Here is a 21,376-nt window from a genome sequence, read left to right on the forward strand (position 1 = left end):
TGTAGGGGCTACTTTAGATACCAGTTGGATTTTGATTTTCTTGTTTTTGAGACAGGGTCTTGTTCTGTTGCCTGGGCTAGAGTGCAGTGGCATTACCATAGCTCACTGCAACCTCAAACTCCTAGGCTCAAGCAATGTAGCCTCTGGAGTAGCTGCGACTACAGGTGCACATCACCATACCCAGCTAATTTTTTAAAACTTTCTGTAGAGACAGGGTCTCACTATTGTCCAGGTTGGTCTTGAACTCCTGGCCTGAAGCAATCTTCCTGCCTTGGCCTTCCAAAGTGCTAGGATTACAGGTGTGAGCCACTGCATCTGACCCCCAGTTGGATTTGAAATATGGAACTTAGGCTAATGATGTCACACATGTAGAGCAATTTACAGTTTACAAATTGAAAGAGGCTGGCCAGAAAAGTATTATTATTCTGACATTTTAAATGAGAAACCTGAGGTTTACTGAGATTAGGCCACATGCCCAAGGCACTAGTAAATGGCAGATCTGAGATCCAAATCCAAGTGTTCTCTACTTTTCAGTAGCAAAGTTTTTCTCACAATATAGAACACTATGGGATGTAAGGGTAGAGATGAGCAACACTGGGGCTTGGGATGAGGGAATCAACCATACTTAGGCAGGAAAGGCAAGAAACTGGTGCCAAGGCAGGAAGAGAGCACAAGTGGGCAAGGAGGGCAGCTAGCTCCCCCTAAGGTCATGCAGGACAACTGGTAAGATACAGAGGGCTACAATCCTCACAGCCCCAACTTCTACAGGGCCTTGATCATCAGCACCTTGAAGTGAATAGAAGGATCCCTGCCTTGAATGACTGCTCCTAGCAACCCAGGCTGGGAGAGCTTTGGGTCACATGTGGTTTCAATCACTGCATTTATCTGCATCATTGTTGTCGTATTTGGAAGATGACTGAATTCTCATTCCTGTCCCAGGCCTCTCCACATTGTGCAGAGCGTACAAGTCAAATCTGCAAAAGCTATCTCATCTTTGATGGGTCAGAACTAGGGAAAGGCTTCTGGAATGTACAGTTAATGTCCCACCCACGCCCCTTCCCCCCTTTATTAAAACAAATCTGAAACAACAAATGTCTAAAATTTTCCACTGTATCATTTCATCCTGCCTTGTTATAACCGTGCCCTTCATCCACACCCTGCTGGTTTTTTTGTTTTTTTTTTTGCAGCCTGAGGGAAGCTGGGAAGTGTCTGCTTCTAGCTCTCAGTCACTCCCACAATAAACAATCACTAAACACTTGCTGCCCCAGGCAACTGTTTGTCCAGCTTGGCCAGGCCCTGAGACTTATGCTTGGGAAGAGGGTGGGAGGTGTTCTCTGTAAACCAGAATCCAGGCTCTGAGGCCAGGGAGTTTGGCTTTGACCAGCGATACTGCTTAGGAGCCTCGCACATCTTTGCAGACCTGGAGGACCTTTTAGAGGGACTGCAGGTCGTTTATTTGAGTTATCCAACGAAGCTCATTCATTGGGGGTGGCAGGAGCTTGGGACTAGGGAGGTCATTGAAGGAATGACCAACCACCTTGCACTAATGGTAAATAAGGTCATTTTTCCTGCTTTAAGTTTTCCTTGGACAGCTGGGACGGTTGGCAAGTCTAAAGTCATCCAACCTTAAGAGACATCTCCTTAAAAACTACCACCACCACCACAAAAAGAGACTAATACCACTTTGAAGTCTGGGACAAGTTTAAGTTAACCGGTTTTTCCGCAGCCATTAGAAAATTTCTTTTTTTGCTGTGATTGGACCTCTTGGAAGCTTTCTTTAGAATAGACAGAGGGGGTTCAGGCAAGGATGCATAAGTAGATAATGAAGATTTAGGACAACTGTCTTACACTCTTAGCACAAGGAGGCAGGCATGCAGAACTGTAACAAATTCCTCTTTATTCTTGGGGTTTGGGATGTCTCCTCGGGGAGAAAAGTAAGGATGGGCTGTGTAGAGGAGGAATCAGGGAGACTGTCTAAACGCTAAGCAGGAAACAATACTGGGCCTCGGAGAGTGAAAGGTGGGTTGGGAGAGGCATCCTTCAGATCGGCGGACGCTTCCTCTGAAGTCTTGTCTTTTCTCCCCTCTTCCTCGGGCTCTCTGCCCTTCTCCATTTTCAAGCATCCCTCTCCAGGGACCCGCACACTCTCTGCCCCGGCTCGGGGAGGCGTTCCCGGCAGGCAGGCGGCTGAGGAGACCGGGTCCCGCAGGGCGCCCGGGGCAGTCCGGGCAGCGCGGCGCGGTCCCCACTCCCCGCGGGCGCCTCTGGGCGGCGCTGGTGGCCGGCCCGGCACAGGCCGAGTCCCGGGCCGGGCGCGCCGAGCAGCCGAGGGCCAGCGCCGGGTCGCCCCGCGCTCGCGCCGTCCGCCCGCCCGCCCGCCGGCCCACCTGGGCCGAGCCCCCCGCGCCCCCAGCGCCGCGCCGGCGCCTCGGCCCGCGGCCGGGGGTTATGAATGGGCGCAGCGGAAGCACCGCCCACCCCGGACGTGACGCCCGGCCAATGGCAGCGCGGGCTGCGTGGATGGATGAGGTCAGCGCTGTCGTGTCGGGAATGGAATGTGTAAGTGTAACATTCAGAACCGGGTAACATTCGGCGACCGAACGCGGCGGTCGGCAGCGGTCGCGCGGGGGCCTGCGAAGCGCCGCTCGGGGCCGGCACTGCCCGCGGGGAGGACGCGCCGCCGCCGCCGCCGCCCGGCACCGCCGCCGCCCGCAGTCGGGCCGCCGCGCGCCCCGGGGGCCGGCCCCGCGAGCGAGCGCAGGAGTAAACACCGCCGGAGTCTGGGAGCCGCTGCAGGAGGGAATAAAGAGAGATGCAGGGATTTGTGAGGTTACGGCGCCCCAGCTGCAAGATGCACTAGCCGGCTGAACCCGGGATCGGCTGACTTGTTGGAACCGGAGTGCTCTGCACGGGAGAGTGGAGGAGTTGAAGTTGCCTTCCCGGGGCTCGTTTTCCACGCTGCCGAGAGGAACACGAGAGGCAAGGCAATCACTTCGTCTTGTCATTGATTGGGTATCGGGAGCTTTTTTTTTTTTTTTTTTTGCTCTCCCCTCTCTTTCTTTTCCTCCTTCTTGTTGCATGCAAGAAAATTACAGTCCGCTGCTCGCCGCCCTGGGTGCGAAATATTCAGCCCCGGTCTCTCCCGTGCATTGTGCAACCCAAAGATGAAAGACCGAAGGGGAGAAAGTTAAAGAAATCGCCCACATGCGCTGGATCAGTCCACGGCTTGGGGAAAGGCATCCAGAGAAGGTGGGAGCGGAGAGTTTGAAGTCTTTACAGGCGGGAAGATGGCGGACTGGAGCTGAAAGTGTTGATTGGGAAACTTGGGTGATTCTTGTGTTTATTTACAATCCTCTTGACCCAGGCAGGACACATGCAGGCCAAAAAACGCTATTTCATCCTGCTCTCAGCTGGCTCTTGTCTCGCCCTTTTGTTTTATTTCGGAGGCTTGCAGTTTAGGGCATCGAGGAGCCACAGCCGGAGAGAGGAGCACAGCGGTCGGAATGGCTTGCACCACCCCAGTCCGGAGCATTTCTGGCCCCGCTTCCCGGACGCTCTGCGCCCCTTCTTTCCTTGGGATCAATTGGAAAACGAGGATTCCAGCGTGCACATTTCCCCCCGGCAGAAGCGAGACGCCAACTCGAGCATCTACAAAGGCAAGAAGTGCCGCATGGAGTCCTGCTTCGATTTCACCCTTTGCAAGAAAAACGGCTTCAAAGTCTACGTATACCCGCAACAAAAAGGGGAGAAAATCGCCGAAAGTTACCAAAACATTCTAGCGGCCATCGAGGGCTCCAGGTTCTACACTTCGGACCCCAGCCAGGCGTGCCTCTTTGTCCTGAGTCTGGATACTTTAGACAGAGACCAGTTGTCACCTCAGTATGTGCACAATTTGAGATCCAAAGTGCAGAGTCTCCACTTGTGGAACAATGGTAGGAATCACTTAATTTTTAATTTATATTCCGGCACTTGGCCTGACTACACCGAGGACGTGGGGTTTGACATTGGCCAGGCAATGCTGGCCAAAGCCAGCATCAGTACTGAAAACTTCCGACCCAACTTTGATGTTTCTATTCCCCTCTTTTCTAAGGATCATCCCAGGACAGGAGGGGAGAGGGGGTTTTTGAAGTTTAACACCATCCCTCCTCTCAGGAAGTACATGCTGGTATTCAAGGGGAAGAGGTACCTGACAGGGATCGGGTCAGACACCAGGAATGCCTTATATCACGTCCATAACGGGGAGGACGTTGTGCTCCTCACCACCTGCAAGCATGGCAAAGACTGGCAAAAGCACAAGGATTCTCGCTGTGACAGAGACAACACCGAGTATGAGAAGTAAGTGGCTCTGCTGGTGTGCCTTTGCGTTCAGACCTGGACCCTGCCAACTTGGTCCAGGTGTGAGGTTAGCGGATGGCATGGGGGCAGAGGAGCCCTCAGTCCTCTCTCTGCTCTGAGCCTGGGACTGAGCATCCTGGTTCAGGTGTGCAGCTAGAAGCTGGAGGCAGAGTACCAGCTCTTTGGGCAAACTGAAAAGCCGGGAGCGCTGTTCTGAGCCACATAGGCGACAGTGTCTGCCTTTTGCTTAGAGAGGCTTCAGGGCGCGTGTCTCCTGTTTAGAGTAGGAGTTTGATCCAAGTTTGGAAATTGTGCTTCGCCCACTGGTATGGAAGGGTGTTTCTGAGGGTGCCTAGAGACCCTGAGAAGGCTCTGGTCCACCCACAGTCCAGAGACCTACCCCCAGGATTGATGCTTTGTTTGCTTTTTCTCATGAACACAAGTACCTGCTTTCCCTGGAGTTTCCCCAACTTCAAATTTCCATCTTTCTGTAAGCCTGTAATTCGTGTTAGCTGTGCAAGCAGTTTAATTTTAGCTGCTGAACTTTGTGCGTCTCTTTCCTCCCTCCCCCATGGCATTGAATTTTATGAAGGGAGACCGTGAGCTTGTTGGGGCCTGTGGCCTTACATATATGCATGCATGCATTCATTCATTCAGTTGTATATGTCCTGTCGCCTTTCTAGGAGAAACTGTTTTTTTAATCTGGGCCTCAGCCCCACTGCTGTAAACTCCAGTTGCTAATTTAGATTTCCCTTTCCCCTTTGTGTTTATCCATTTGCATATAAATCGTGGACTGTTACTCTTTGAATGGGCGTGAGATGCCTCCTTACCCTCTGTAGTGAGGCAAGTTTTGTCCAGTTGCTAAGTAACTGAGTTGGTTACTTTGTAGCCCTTTTCACACTTCCTTTTCCTTCCCAGTGACAGTAACTGACACACTGGATCTGGGGTCAAAGCTAGATGCCACAAATCTGCTTTGCCCTGAGCTTGGCGCAGGTCATTGTCCTAGTAGCTGGGTTGGTGCCCGGAGTCTCACTTATATCTGGCTGTGAAAGAGTTAGTGAGTTCCTACAGTGCATTTCCACGTTACGCCAGTCAAAACCAGAGCAGCCTTGTGCTACCCAGGGAAGGAAGGGGAACCTCTCAGCTGAGTACAAGAGGAACTGGCAGAGGTTGGCAGATTTTGCAGTTGATTCATGAAATGCAGAAAAGGGGAAGTGTTTCTCAAACCTGATTGCAACAGGAATGGGTATGGTGGGAAACCGGCCCTGAAATGAAAGGTTTGATTGTTGTCTGTGTGTTTTCTCAGACACTCGGGCCTCTGTAGGAGTGATTGGAAGGGAAATTAAAGTCCTCCAATACTTGATCATAGAGAGTGAAGGAGAAAGTATCAAGCAGTTGAATTCTGCTCCCAACCCCCATCCTTTCGCTTTTCAGGCATAAGAAAAGCCCGAGGCTAGGGTCAATTATGAATCTGTATTTCACTCTTATTCAGGGGCAGTTATGTGTGAATGTTGGGTGCAGTTGCAATAGATTAAAATTTTCTCACAGAAGAAACTTAAACTGTGTTTAGTAATGAACTGCTTTGTTTATACGACATTTACATGGACCTATTCTTGTGGGTGCTTGTGAGAAAAAAATGCTTATAGCCTTTCAGGAATTTCTTTGTCTGGTTTATGGTGGAGTAATTCGAGATGAAGTCTAACCTTTCAGTGTCTTCTAAAGCAATCTCACCGAATTTTGTAGAAGGATCATAGTGCTCTCCATTCTTCTAAAAGGGCTAGATCTGAGATTTCACCTTAGGAAATTTGAATTATATATTTACTTGGGAAGTACCCTTAACCTAATAAAAGCCATATCTTCCTTACCCTCTTATTTCCCAAATAAATATGAAATCTCTACATTTTCTGCTGAATGGAAGCTTTTTCTAGAGATCAGCAAGGAAGGAAGGAGGGATTGGTTTCCTTGAAAGTTTCATTTTTGCTAATTAAATTTAACTAATTTTTGACCTCTTTGTGATTGGGCCAAGAAATCTGACACCCACACTTTGGTTTATGTTTAAAGACCACAAGGGGTCAGGACCTCAGGATTGGGTCTCATCGGAAAAGCGGCATTTACTAGTAGGAAAGCAAGTTTACTCTTTTTCCCCAGCAGGGACCTCTTTAGCGGGGACACTTCAGGATTTTCTTTATGTTCCTCTTTTGCACACCCTCCAGCCCTAACCGTGCTTAATGGGACAGGGCAGTGCTGCAGAACGTTTACGTTCCCTAGCCCGGTATACCTGGAGTTTTAACTGATTATTGCTCTCACTGGGCTATCGGAGTTATTTATCTTTGAGAAATGGTGCTTGCAAATGTTATTCCCTTTTATTATTGATTCTGGAACACATGAAGATGAAGCGAGAACTCTGAAATGTGGAGATCATACCCTCAACAGAGCAGGCAACACTTGTGCTCTGGAGTAAAAACAACTACTATGCTACTTATACTGGTGTTTTCTAGAAGTTAGTCTTGCATATGTGAGATCAAGAAGTCCTCAAATCAAGATATGCTCTAGGAGGAGGAAATATTAGAGTTAGGTCTATAGGTTTAGTATGTGTAAGTTTGTCTTCTCATACTGATTTATCTTGTGAGTTTTGATTAGTCACCTTGCGCATTAGTTTATCCTCTTATAGAATGGGTTTTAGACTGCTTCAGGGGTGCTCTAGGAATTCATTTGGTAATGGCTTGTAAAAACACAATCAGTTTTCATCTCCTTCTTTATCTGCAAGTGCCTTTGAAAAAAATCTTCAATTTAATTTGCTCCTGCAAGCAACCCCTCATAAGTTTGCTCTGGACTTAGGGGGTCTGGTAATTAGATTGAAAATTTATGGTATCATGGCCAAGTTAGAATACAATAGGATATATACAAATGTATCAACTAAAAAAAAAGTCGCTTTTAGGGAACTAGAGCATTATGTGACAAAGATTTAGTGCTAAATGGTTAAGGACTTCTGTGGCACCTGAGCTTTTGTGAAAATTAGATGTTGGCAGCAAAGGTATAGAAGAGCTATGAGGAATGAAGGAAAATGCTTTTCTCTTGTGATAGAGAAAAAATAAATTTCTCTTGTCATTTTTGACCCAGACATCCAGGATTATATTAAAACATCCATTTTTATGACACCCGTAATTAATTTTCATCAGTTACATATTTTAACAGATATTGAAGACACCAGCTAAAATAAGTTGCTGCAATGATTAGATGATTTGCAATGAGGCTTTAGAGAAATTCTATTTTATGTCCTTTGAGCTTCTTGTGTATCTTACAGAATTACTGTATTTTTGCATGAACTTCCTAGTTCAAATCCCTGCAAAGGGCATTATTGTGAAACATCAGATTTGGCTATCTGAAATAGAAGAAAGAGAAGGAAATGAGAGGTGGCTTCTATCTTTGACCCCCTCCAAGGAGGCAGTGGTGAATATTTTAAGCACTCTTTGAAGAACAGGCAAGATTGTGTGCAAGTCTTTTTGACATCTTTCTCTTCCTGTGTCTGCTAATGCTGTATGTCACAATCCTGGTATTTTTAAGGGTCTTGAGATAAATGATCATTCAAGCTCCCAACATCCTCATTGTACACATGTAGAAATTGAGGGACAGCACCTCTAAGGGATTTGCTTAAGGTCAGAAAACTGGTTAGTGTCAAGGGTAACCCTACAATGCAGGCCTCACATTTTTTTCCCTTGATCTGAAGTCTTCATTTCTAATTGCAGACCCCCTTCAGGTCTCTAACCATTAGGTGATCCTTATTGGTGGTGTTTCTTATGGGATTTCTCTTGGAATTTTTGGGGAACCCGATTGACCAATTTGTCTTATGGTTTCAGGGGCTGACACCCCTCCCCCCACCCGCCCCAACCCCGCCCCGCTGAGGGCATCCTTAGACTTAGGAACTCTTGCTCTGGGACTTAACATTTTGCTTTTATTACTAACTAAGGTGGGTAGGTCCTTGAAGCTGTTTAGTCTAGTAAGTGTTTTGAAGCTTTCAATTTGGCCCTAAGGGGTTTAAGGACTAGGCTGTGAATTGACCAAACAATAAGTTGAATTCAGATGTGTTTATAGAAAAAGAAAATGTGTGTAAGACAAATAGTAATGCTACATCCTTTTTTGTTTTTTTTCTCCATTAATCTCAAACTATAATAACAGACACCTGGAGCAAGTTCACGATCCAGCAGTGAACCTTAGATGAATGTTTTCCTCCTCCAAAATGAAAGGTGGGAATTGTGATTCTCAGGTTTTAAATGTAAAATATTAGCACCTTTCTCTCCACAGTTGTACGATAGCACAAAAGTATTCCTAAAATAAACCACATAAGCACAGTTAAAAAATAAAGGGAGGCCAGCCTCATGCAAAATTACGAAGTTGGCAAAGGTTCTAGTTCTCTTTCCCTTCCTTTCTCACCTCTGCCTAAACCTGCTTTCTGGGGAGCACCTAAGAGCCTCAACCACAAGGAATCCCTGAATAAAGGTTGGAGTGTTGTGTGCCACTTTTAGGGACATTTGCATTTTGTCTGAGTCAGTATAGCAAATGAGGATTTTGAGTGGAATCTGTGACCTAAGTTAGAGACCTAGGGATTTTATCCTACAAATAATGGCTTGCTACTAAGGTTTGGGCACGCCCTCCCAATGGGTGGCCACCTTTGGTCCCCCTGACTGTCACGATAGCTTTGGATGGCACAGAATTGGCAAAACGAGAGATGCCATACTCTTTTGGTCTAGTTCTTTTGGTCAGAAGGCCTGAGGGTCTGCCTCCTCAGAATGCCTATCAGTAATGCCCTTGAGTATGCTAATGTCACACCAAAGGTTGTGCCTGATATGGCCTGGCTGTGTTGCTCTCAACCACCTTGCAAGGTATCTTGTCAGCCTATTTTACCAGCATGTTTACTGAGGCCAACAGTGGTGAGGTGGTTTGTCTCAGGCTATACGGTTCGTAAGTGGCTAAACTTAGGCTAAAGCCCAGGTTTTCTGGCTCTCAATTGTCTGTTCTTTTCCCTAAGGCCTACTGGTACCTCACTGCATTGACTTTCAGCACAGTGTATTCACAATGAACCAGGTAAGTCAGAGGGTCAGTGGATTCTGGTAGCTCCTGGACGTGTTTCATGTTCAGACTGGAACGTGGAAGCTCATGTTCCCATGAGCTTAATAACTATAGGTCGAAAGATCCCAAATCCAAAATGCTCCAGAATTTGCAACTTGTTGAGCGCCAACATGATGCTCAAAGGAAATGCTCATTGGAGCATTATGGATTTCAGATTTTTGAATTAGGGATGCTCAACTGTAAACATATAATAGAAATATTCCAAACCCCCCAAAAATTCAAAATCTGAAACACTTCTGGTCTCAAGCATTTCAAATAAAAAATAACATGCAATTGTTTTTATTTAAAAGCTCTTCCACCTTGACCAAGTTCCTGTAATAAACAGGCACTCCCTCCAGACTAGATTTGTTGAGTGCCTGTTATTTGCATTTATCTTTATTATCTCATTTAACCTTTCAACAACAGTGTGACGGGGGAATGTAGGTCCCCATAAGGTAAAGTAACATCTAGTGAGTAAATGACAGTGTTCTCAACAGGGGTCTTAGATTCCAAAGTCCATTCTCTTCACAAAAAACATTACCGCCTTAAAGAATCAAACAAAATTTTTACCTATTTACATGTTAAGTTTTTAACAAGTGTGAGTCAGGCGTTTGTATATCAGATCTTTTTTTTTTTAATTGCTTTTTCATTCATGTTTCCCAAGGAAAAAATTTGGCTCAGAGATGTGATAAAGATGGCCTCTAGTTCTGACATTTAAGCATGGACCCCCTGAACTCTCTGGTTCAAGGTTCAAGGAGCGCTGTAATTTTGTCTACATAGATTCAACTTGTGATTCTCTCCTAGAGTTCTTCTAAGAAAAGTGAGGAAACTGACAAGTGAACCTTGGAGATGTTGCCTCTGGTAGTTGGAGGCTGAGGTGACTGTTGCCCCAGGTAGACAGTGTGACCCAATAGAATAGCAATGGAAGACCCACTGGAAGATTCTGTTTCTGGAATATACCACATCCACTGTCCCCACGGCCTCAGCCTTCTTAAAGAAAAACAGTGCTTAAAAAAATTGTAAAAGTTATACACAGCCTGTGGAAAATTGGTAAAATACAGAGCATATGACATGCGATTAAATTTCTTTTCTAATCCCATTATAAGAGCTAGCCCACTATTGCTGAACTTTGATGTAGTCAGTCTATTCTAGCACACATGTATACCTACCTGGATGCTTATATTGTTCTGTCTCTGCATATCCAAGTACCATGTAGAAATATGTTAATTATTACTTAATTAATAGTAAATAATGAATTCAACACATTTTTCTTAAGTGTCTTGTTTGTGCCAGACACATACGAGTTAGAGCTGGGGAGACTGCAATGAACAAAACTCCTTGTCTTTCTAGTCTGTTGGTTTAGTAAAGGTGAAGCCAGACTTTAACTTTGTATTTTTGGATGTTGTCTTTTTCTTAACGTTATGCATTTTCCTGTCACATGAAATAGTCTTTGAAAATAGGATTTTTAATGCGTGATAGTCTTTGAAAATAGGATTTTTAATGTGCGGATTTTTTTTCTAACTCATAGCTGGACCAGAGTTTATTTAACCATTTACATTTCTTAGCTCCTTATTTCCTGTCTTTTTTCTTTTCTTTTTTTTTTTAATTAGAGATAAATCAGTGATGAATTTCACTGTGTTGAGTGTTTCTTCTTGACTAAGGTCTTTTGTCTCAAAAACAAAACAAAACAAAACAAAACAAAACATAAACACAGAACTTCCTCCTTTGTCCCCCCATCCTCCACCCCCATCCCATTCTGGGCAATAGCTGTTTTGAAGGTGAGGCTGAGCACCCATTTAGTGAAGTCGGCATCATTAAATGACTGCTTAGATAAACATTTGTAGGTGTTAATTGGTCCTGCCTGGGGGGTCTTTGAAGCTCCACAGCTCTCTGTTCCCTTTGAAGTTTTGTTTTTGCTCCAGCCAAAAACCTCCCTGGTCTCTCACTGGGCAGAGGCACCCCCAGACTTCTCTCTCCAAGCACTCACCCTTTCCTGGGATTTCAGAATCTGCAAGCCTTACCTGGGTCGATGTCATTCTTCTAGCTAATTGTATCTGTTGCCCATAGGAAGTGAATTTGGGCAGGTCACTTTCACCTCCGGGTGTCTAAGTAAGCCCTGGGATTCTAAGCATAGAGGAGGCCCCATTCTAAGTGATTTAAAAACCAAGAGAAAAAATAAAGTGAACTGAGAGTTCATGCCTAGTTTTTTTTTTTTTTTTGCATCGTAATTGGTTTCAGTAGTTATGAGAAATTTTCAGGGGTGCACATCCTCTTTTTGTGTGTCATTCTGTCTTCTGTGAAGCCCTTTAGAAGGGAGAGTCTGTGACCCTGCACGGGGAGCACGACTGATTGCCAAGGATTCCTGGACTAGGTTTTTAACCTCTCAGCCTCAGTTTCCACCTCTGGAAATGGAGATCCCAACACTGGCCTCCCAGGGTTGTTAAGAGCATCAAATGAGGTAGACGGTGTGTGACTGTCCCTTATAAATGCTAATGTGCCCTACAGGGTGTTTTTACTACTAAAACCATCTTCCTGCTATTTTCTAATCAACCACAGAGGTTCACTTAGTTTCATAACTTGGCCCTTCTTAACTAAGCTACAGAAATAACTATTCATCTCTTCCTTGATATTTAAATCACCAGGAAATTGTGGTAGGTGCCCTGGAAGTCCAGCCATTGTTTCTGTGAGCTGTGAAAAGACTGTTGAGAAGAGTTCAAAGAGGTCAATACTTAAATGTTAGGGGTAGGGGGTCTTCCAGCTGGGACTTGCATGTGGTACTGGGGGTGGGGTGGGAGCAGGTGGAGGGTGGTGTCTGGGGCAGCCAGGCACTTCCTTGACTCCCTGTCCCTTAAGTTCCCTGGCTGACTGTTCTCAGAATCCAGGTGACCCCTTTTCCAGTTGACTTTTACATCCTCACCAGTTGAGGGTGACGTTTGTAGGGACACCTCGTGTGAATGGAACTCAGCTACTGGGTGGCCTCCGTGGGCTGATTCAGAAGGCCTTTAGATGACAAAGAGCAGAAAATCACTGAAGCTACCTTAAGTCACAGGATTTATAGTGAGTGAACTTGGAACAGAAACTGAACTGCAACTGCTCCCGTGGGTTCTCAGGACCCAGCACAATACCTGGGGCAGGCTCCTCCATCCCTGCTCTGGGCCCGTCATGTCTCCTCCCTTGTCCAGCATCTGTGCCCCTGTGTGTGTCTGCCAATCACTGGCCAGTCTCTCCTGAGGTCTGTCATCCCAGCCCTGGAGGAAACAAGTCTGAGTGACGTTCTCAGGGATCACTCCTCCTTCTGGGGAAAGCCATTCATATTACACCACAGCTTGGGTGTGGTGGTGACCCGATCAGTGAAAGGACTTGCCCTGCTACATTGTCACTCTTGATTTAATTGGTGGCCATCCTTTTGCAAAGAGCAGCCTAAAGTTGCTTCCTGGAACTGGGGACTGTGGTTAGGGGAAGTTGGCTGTGGCAGGCACTGTTAAAGACATATCCTGTTGGCACGCACATACTTGAGCCCAGCTGGTGATAATGGTAATAGCAGCAGCAACTCGTATTTATTGAGGTGTCCTATGTGCCGAGTAACGAGCAATATCTTCTCTAATCTTTACATCTACCTGGCAGGAAAATACCTACTTTATCTCCATTTTACGCAGGAAGAAACTGAGGCAGAAAGTCTTTAAAAGTGGCTTGCCTAAGAATACATGCGTAGGAGATGAACGGAGGCCGTGTGACTTCCGAACTTGTGTTCTTAACCACAGCACTGTACTGCTTCTGAACAGCTGGGACTGAAGTCATAAAAGACCAGAGAGTCACAAACAATCGTGTGATTGATTTATAGAATATCACTTGGGTTTCTCACCTAGAATTTATTTAATCTTTCTTTAGCGAGACAATTCTAACCAGTTTGGTAATCTGGTTTCTCAGCCTACAGTAGATTAGAAACAGCAAATTTAAAAATGAGAGAGGGATTCTTACAGACAGATCTGGGAAGAAGGGACAGCTGGTAACGCAAATATAAGGAAGCTGGCCAGGAAATTATAAAATGTAATGCCCAGAAGAAGTAAAGAAACATGACAATTTAGGAACAGCTGGCCTGGTGCCCAAGTGTGTGTCCTACACACTCCTCAGGAGTGAGTGTGCCTCTAAGTCCTAGCACCTGGTGTCATGCCTGTCACAACTACAGCTTCTGTCGGTGTTTGATGAACTACAACACAGCACAGTGTTGACCCACAACCATCATTTGTGTTCACTGTCCTTTAGGAAAGTAGAAAAATAAGTAATGCATTTTTTATAACTTTTAATATCCATGTAGTTAATATAAAAATATTTTTGGGGGCTCTTAAAAATTAAACTCTCTGTTTGAAAACTTGTCTACTAACTTTTGCATGTTCTCCAAGGGGTTCTGGAGAGACAGAGTCTCCTTTGGCTTACCACTGGTTTTTGTTGCAAATTCTGATTTCTGGGTTTTAGGATGCATATTGGTTGTTTAAATTTGGGAGAAATGGTAAGTTTTCTGATACTGTGGTGTGGATTTGTAGAACTAGCTCCTCTTGGTTGACTCCAGAATGACTTAGGCTGTTGGCTCAGGTGAAGAGAGGGGCCCTTGGAGAGGGCCTGCCTGCCCGCCCAAGGTGTGGCACGTTGAGAGGTTGGGGTTTGGAGAAGGGAGGTGCCCGTGAGTGGATGAGGGGACATCTTGTCTGTTGCCTGGGGGTTGCCTGGCAGATGTGTTGGAGCGCTTGTCATTACCTTGCTTTTCCCACACTCCTAGGGGGACCCAGGATGGGAACCGATGGGTGGAGGTATGGGATGGACCTAACACTTCTTGCATACATGCTGGAACCCTGACAGAGGGGTGGACATCGTCTGCAGTGCTGCTGATAGAAAACATGCCCACTACCCTGCCTGACTGGGCCCTGGAGACTTCGAGTAGTTAATCCTCATGATATCAAGGCAGGCTGGTCCAGCGCTGCCTCCCCATCCTCATCCTCATCCCTGTGGCAGAGCCACGCACCTCCTTCTCCCTGCTTGACCCACACAACCTCTTCCCTCGTTCTGGAAAGCCGCCACCCAGCTCCATCAGACTTCTTCCAGAGACGCTTCCTCGACACCTCAGAGTAGGCCGGATTCTCCTGGCATGTGCTCTTACAGCACATTGAACCCTTGCCCCAGCTGGGGCTTCCTATTTGTTTAACTTTTTCTCTCTCTCCCCAGTAGATTGTACAGGCCCTGAGTGGAGGGTTCATATTGGTTTTTCATTAATTCACTCAACAGATACTTATTGAGCACCTACTGTGTGTAGCCATTGGGGATTCAACAGTGAATAAAACAGACATAAGTCCCTGCCCTCCAGAGGCTGACAGTCTAGTGGCTGGAGGCTGAAACCATACAAATCATGGCATATATTAGAAGGTGCTTGATGCTGTGAAGAAAAGCAACGTTATAGAAGGGGGTTAAGGCAGTGGGTGTTGACTGTACAGTGGAGTCTCCACGGGAGCCTCTGAAAACAGGGTCCGGGCCCCAGTCCAGGCCAGCTGGACTCTGTAGGGATGAAGTGCTAGGTGTGTAAAAAGCTCACCAGGTGGTTTGGATGCACAGTGAGAGAGGAGGTGAGGGAAGGTTTGGCAGTTTTAAATATGGAGGGGAAGGAAGGCCTCCTTGGGAAAATGACATTGAGCTCTCTCACCGTTGTACCTTCAAATCCCCAGCCCCATGCCTGAGTGGCTCACGGTAAGCACTCAGTTTCTGTTGCATAAATGAAAAAACAATTATATTTATTTAACCGGTGGGAATGCTACTACTTTTGACTGGTATATTCCAAGTATAGAGTCTGTAAACGTTACTCGCTTTGGTTAATAGCACATACAGCACAGGCCTTCCTGTCTGCAAGTTCATGTTGTTCATTTGCTGATTCACCTAGAATTTCTCTTCATTTTCAGATGGGAAATTTCTTCCAATAAACCTTTTTTTGTTTTCAAGTTACTTTTCTTTTCTTTTTCTTTTTCTCTTTCTTTTTCTTTTTCTTTTTTTCTGTTGTGTTGGATATGAGTATCAATGAAACCAAATTAAAATGGACCAAGGGGGTTTGCTGCATAAAATGAATCCAAATAATTTATTGCTACAGGAAAAACCATTATGGTCTTTTTATCATTTAATTTTAACAGTCCGTAGATACTGGGACCTTTTTTTTCCACCTTAATTGCAATTTTTCTCCCAAAAGGTCGGTTGCATAAAACTTTTGGCTTACATTTTTTTGCTCAGGTTACATCCAAACTCGGTTAACTGATATTGAAGCATTGCCCCAGAGTATATAGTAACATAGGGCTTAATTGAGCTATCAGGCTTCTAATGAATTCATATTGAGATTTATCATTTAATTAAAAAGCAAAGAGGGGAAAAAGCACCGGCCTCCATTTCCTACATTTAAAATCTCCTGCCTGGTTTGTGTTAGCTTGTGGTATCCTACAGGATGTTGTATAAAAGTACTCAGGGTGTATATATAAAATGGAGAATGCTCTGTATTACAATTACTTGACTTCTTAGTAGTTCTTAAAAATTGATTCCAATTTGGTGACAATCACATGACACTTGATTAAATATGAATTATGTTTTTTGTTTTTACAAAGGTTGGTGAGGCCATTTTCCAAAATTATTTCTAGGTCTGCATATCTGAAGCAATCTGAAAATCTAATCAAAGGGAATATAATACTGAGATGCTTTTGCTTTACTGAGAGACAGAGAATAAATTTTTCTTGAAAACACCATTTCTTACATGCTACACGTTCCTTTAAAATTCACACTGCATTAAAAAAGCTACCTTTAAGCAACACTTTTTATGATAACTGCATTTTTAAGTATGCAAGTGTAATGTTGCAAACCTGTAAATGTAGGGCAGTCAGTCATTTATTGATTCAGAGTGGAAATGTATACTGTTTTTTTGTATTTAGATTGTAGAGTTATATTACATGTTTTTAAAAAAATGAACAGTATTTTATGTTAAGATAAAATTTAAGTACTTCAATGTTTAGGACAGTTAAAAGGTGGAGTAGTATTTTCCTGTACTTATTTTAGCCTTTGCCATGTCTGAGTAACCCAAGCAGGGATAAAATAGGACAAAAAGGATTAAATGTCAAAAAAAAATCTTAAGTTTCTATAAAAATAAGCTAAGAGGCCAGGTGTGCTGCTTCATGCCTGTAATCCTAGCACTCTGGGAGGCTGAGGCGGGAGGATCACTTAAGGTCAGGAGTTTGAGGCCAGCCTCAGCAAGAGTGAGACCCTGTCTCTACTAAAAATAGAAAAAATTAGCCAGGTGTGGTGGTACAGGCCTGTAGTCCCAGCTACTTGGGAGGCTAAGACAAGAGGATTGCTTGAGCCCAGGAGTTTGAGGTTGCTGTGAGCTAGGCTGATGTCATGGCACTCTGGCCTGGGAGACAGAGCGAGACTCTGTCTCAAAAAAAACCAAAAAACAAAAACCAAAAAAACCCCTAAGAAACAAGTACCTTTATATGAGGTGAGAATCTAGAGTGTTGGTGTTTGAGCCTCTTTGGGCCTCAGTTTCCCTCATCTGGTTTTCCTGCACAGAGACCTGTGAGCTCATTGCTGATTGGAGCCATCAGGTCTGTACATACATGTGCATATCTGTGTGTATGTTGTATGTTTTTGTATGTTGTATGTTTTTTCAGGGAGGGGAGCATAGTGTTCAACTGACCCCAAATACTTGAGCTCAGATACTTTTGTGTGGAGAGAAGAGCAGTAAGATTATGAAAGTGATCTGAAGACCTTGGGTAACTTTTGCATGGTGTAGGTAAAGACAGAGATCTAAGGAACTTGATCAACTTATGTCATGTAGCTTGGTGGGTCAGCATCGGGAAGGGAGCACACATCTCTCTCTCTTTTTTAAACTCTAATCCCATGACAATTATGGAGCATACATTCTTGACTTCTAGCCAAGGAGCACACACAGGTTATACATATGGGTTCTGGATTCTAGTGGTGTGAATTCAAATGATGGCTCTGCCACTAGCTGTGAGATCTTGGACAACTTCTTTGTTTCCATTTCTTCACTTGTAAAATGAGGATAAAAATAATTTCCCACTTCATAGGGTTGTTATTGTGGGGATTAAGTGAGTAATAATACATGTCATATGCTTAGAACATTGCACGGTACACAGCAAACACTCAATAAAGAACCATTGTTACTGTCATTATTAATCTGTTCCATTAAACCACATTAGACACCTATAATTTCAGATTTACCATTTGTACATGTTTATCATTGCTTTAATTTCATTTCTTTCATTTGACCTATCTGTTTACAGCTCATTATAACTGTAATGTGCAATGTGATCCAGTAGCTTGCCAGTCATATAGAAGCCCTTGGTGGTTTGGCAAGTGCCCAGAATTCCAAACATCTGTTGGAACTGTTGCCAAAATACAGTAGATTTTCATTTCCCGGAAGTTGTTCAACTAAGAGTGCAAATCATTACTGTGACTTTGCGTCTTTAAAAAAATTCTTTCTTCTTTTACAAAAGTATTATGTTTCCCACCAGTTCTGTGAAGCTGAGCAGTCACAAAGGTCTTGTTCCTGCCTCTTGAAAAAACATTTAAATGGGTAGCAGATGTGCCAGTGGGATCACCTGAAATGACTTGTAGACATAAACCTATGCAAGACAGAGAAGGTAAAACTCTCTTTTCTTCTCTAGCAATCCAAGTAGTCAAGTGAGTGATCCCATCATGCAGGGGCACTTAGCAAATCAGGAAGCAATAACAGTGCATAACTTTCTACTTTCAACAGTTTCCACAGCTATTAAGGATGGATGACTTTTCCTTTAGGATGGCGTTATCGGCAGCAGCAGGACCCAGACCTCTGCTCCAGGTCTGCATATGTAAGCGGTGTGCACCTGTCCTTGCTGATAAACTTGTAACTGTGGCCAAGGTCAAAATTAAGGGGGGGGGGGAAATCCTAGCCTGTGTTTTGAAGATCTGGGAGCATTCAGACACATTGGAACTTATATTTTCATTCTTTCTCCCAGAAGACACAGCTGTAATTATGAACAAACACATTGCGAGAGCTTTTCTATAATACCGTTTTGGCCACCAAATCCAGGTATGGTCTGATTCCTATCAAATTCCACATTGTCATAGGCCTTGCTGTCATTGGGTCATCTGTGTCCTTTGGAACTTCACCATAGCCAAAAACAGTGTGTTACAGCAAGATTATGTTCTTGTCATAAATTACAGAATCGTAGAGTGTTTTCTAACATCAGCTTGTTAGAAAGGGACTTTTGGTGAATGCTTCACTGAAAATACGTAACGTGAGACCTTTCTGCTCTAATCTCAAGTTTGATGCTGCTGCTTGGCCTCAGACAAGAAGCAGTGTGCATGTTTTGTGCACAATGATGATTACAGGCTGGTACTTGTATGGGCAGCATGGATCAAAATCCAAAAATTTTTTTTCCCTAGGAATATTTCCCCAGTGGCTATTGGATATTATTTTCTGCCAAGAATCAAGAGGCTTTTTAAAAAAGTACTACTTTTTTTGGGGGGGAGGTGGTTTCCCTTTCCTTGTCCCCAAATCCTCTTATGTCTTCTCCACAAAATGCCCTTCTTTCTTCCCATAAGTTGACTTGTAGATTCAGATAGCAATGTGATAAAAATACCATATTGTGTTTCCAGTGAACTCAATTAGATGAGATGAATTAATTGGATTTTTTTGACATGTCTCTGAAAGTATAAGATACTTGCTTTTGGGACTCGCAGGCATGGTGGCCTGGGAGCTTTCTCAGTTTGCTGCTATTCAGGACATGGCGTAAGAACTATCATTTGAAGCCTGTCATCTCAGTCCCCCTCGGGGGTATAAAAATGGTCTAGTGAGTTTTCAGATAGCAGAGCATAAATCAGCAGCCGTTTGGCCTGCCTGTCAGCCCAGGGCATCTCCCGGTTATCACCAGCCTCATCAGCAGGAGCCTCTATTACACATTCTCTGTCCACACCGAGCAGGTGAGATGCTAATCTAAGAGTTAGTTTCCAACACGTGCAGAGGGACTCTCGGAAGTTTTTCTCCTCTCTCTGTTCTCTCACCCTGTATAATTTTAGGAATCCAGGCGTGCAGGCTTTGAGGGTCCTCCTTATCTCATGTCATTCAGGGCCTGGAAAGTCCTGGAATTCAGATGGGGTGCAGAGGGTGAGGGGCTGTAGCCCTGGAATCCCTGTTGGGGCCTTAGTTCATTCTACCTTGCATTATGATTATATAGTTTTTGCCTCTCCAGGTTTACACGCTTTCAGGGATAAAGCTGGTTTATTCTCCTCTGTATCCCAGGGTCCACCCCCAATGCAGTAGTTTGCTTGACAGGTGCTTAGTAAATGTTATTGGCCCTTTGTCATTCTTTCTTTAGTCTAAAAATTCAAAAACCAAAACAGAAGGTAAGAATATGGCATATTCTGGACTTTTTCATTTTTTTCCTATAGCATATGTCCTTTTTAAATATAGACCAAAGGAGTCAGACAAAAAAATATTGGGATGAAAGTATATAGCACCTCCTTTCATGGTAAAAAATTGTGCCTGATAAACTTTTTCTGTCCACCGTTTGCCTCCAGACATATTGTATTCACAAAGTTACTTCGATGTTTCATACTCTACTTGTGCTCAAATTGTTAAGTCTTGTGTCAGTTGTAACCTTGAATGTCAGTTAGCTCCATGAGAACAGGGATGGTGTATATTTGTTTTTAATCTGTTTCCCTGGCACTTAGCTCAGTGCTAAGCTTATAGTAGATCCTCAAGAAATACTTGTTGAATGAGTGTCTTTTGGTCATGGTGGACAGTTAGTGCAGAAAGAAAGACTTTTGGAACTGAATTGTTAGAATTCTTTAATTTTTCTTAGCATAAGCAACCCAAAGGGAATGTTAAATAGAAAAAGTAAGTTTAGAAGACATTTTTTAACCCCTCTTGAAGTTCAAGAGAGTAGGAGTACAATTAGAGATTTACCAAAACCAGATAATGGTTTGCGCCTTTGAAATAAGTTGAGCCTTTGATGGTCATTTTAGCTACAAGTAGGTTACCAGTCATAGCTCTGTAATGTCCCTGCAAGCCTGCTTTATGCGACTTGAACTGCACTGTATTGTCTAAGACAAACCTCAGTTCTTGGCCAGGTGCAGTTCATATTGCTTTGAAGCTGGCGTCTTTGTGGGAGCAGGCCGGGATGGTGAACCCATTGGAGAGAATTGTGGTGGAACTCTTTAGCAACACAATATTAGAAGACGTGCCCCTGTTTACTCCTTTGGCACTTTCATTGCCACCTCCAAGGAAGGGACGGACTGTGCCCTTGGGGTCAGAGCCTCAGTTCACTGTCTTCTGATGAATGGGGCAATAGCAGGCCACGCTCAGCCAACCACTTGTGCAAAACAGCTTTCCTGGACTCCCGTCCCTTAGCATAAGCCATACATGAGAGGTGCAGGGATGCAGTTCTGTGGTGACATCTCCCAGGGACATGATTTTCCATAGGTTCAGCTTCCATGGTTTATCCCTAGGCCACCTTGTTCTTTTTTACAGGGTTTTGGTTGACCCATGCTTCTCTGCAGAACAGCACCTGGCGCCTCCCACCGCCACTGCCAAGGATGGATTTTATACATTTCTTCTTCCTAGGTGTTACTGAGGGACGATCAGAGCTACTTCTTTGTGGCTGTTTACAAAAGCCCTCCCTCCAGTCTGAGTCACCTTACCCTACTCTTGGCTTCTTCCTTATAGTTACCCTTTTTTCTGAAACCCTCCCTCCTTCCTCTGAAGGCTTGTGCTTGCACACACATTCATACACACACAAACGTGCACATGCACACACACTTCCTGCCCCTGGCTCTCCCTTATCCTGTGTCTAGCCCCCTACTACCATTCAAGTTAAACTCTTCTAGCACGTAATAGTTCTTATCTCAAAACCTT

General features: G+C 44.4%; 1 protein-coding gene and 2 long non-coding RNA genes across 4 annotated transcripts in view; all 3 read left to right on the top strand.

Moving 5' to 3' along the window:
• Positions 1-3,373: 3,373 nt before the first annotated feature.
• Positions 3,374-21,376, top strand: part of EXT1 (exostosin glycosyltransferase 1) — a 268,697-nt gene continuing 250,694 nt past the window's right edge. For both annotated transcript variants that reach the window (XM_045561765.1, XM_045561766.1), the window contains exon 1: positions 3,374-4,335. In XM_045561765.1, the coding sequence (XP_045417721.1) occupies positions 3,374-4,335 (962 nt within the window). The remainder of the gene's footprint in view (positions 4,336-21,376) is intronic.
• Positions 8,564-18,022, top strand: LOC123645170. The gene is made up of 3 exons (XR_006737429.1): positions 8,564-8,579; positions 9,362-9,417; positions 17,994-18,022. It is a non-coding gene; the product is annotated as an uncharacterized LOC123645170 (long non-coding RNA).
• On the top strand, positions 18,105-18,625 carry LOC123645169. The gene is made up of 3 exons (XR_006737428.1): positions 18,105-18,122; positions 18,239-18,329; positions 18,477-18,625. It is a non-coding gene; the product is annotated as an uncharacterized LOC123645169 (long non-coding RNA).

The sequence above is a fragment of the Lemur catta genome, chromosome 9 (assembly GCF_020740605.2).
Source record: "Lemur catta isolate mLemCat1 chromosome 9, mLemCat1.pri, whole genome shotgun sequence".
In the NCBI taxonomy this organism is placed as follows: domain Eukaryota; kingdom Metazoa; phylum Chordata; class Mammalia; order Primates; family Lemuridae; genus Lemur; species Lemur catta.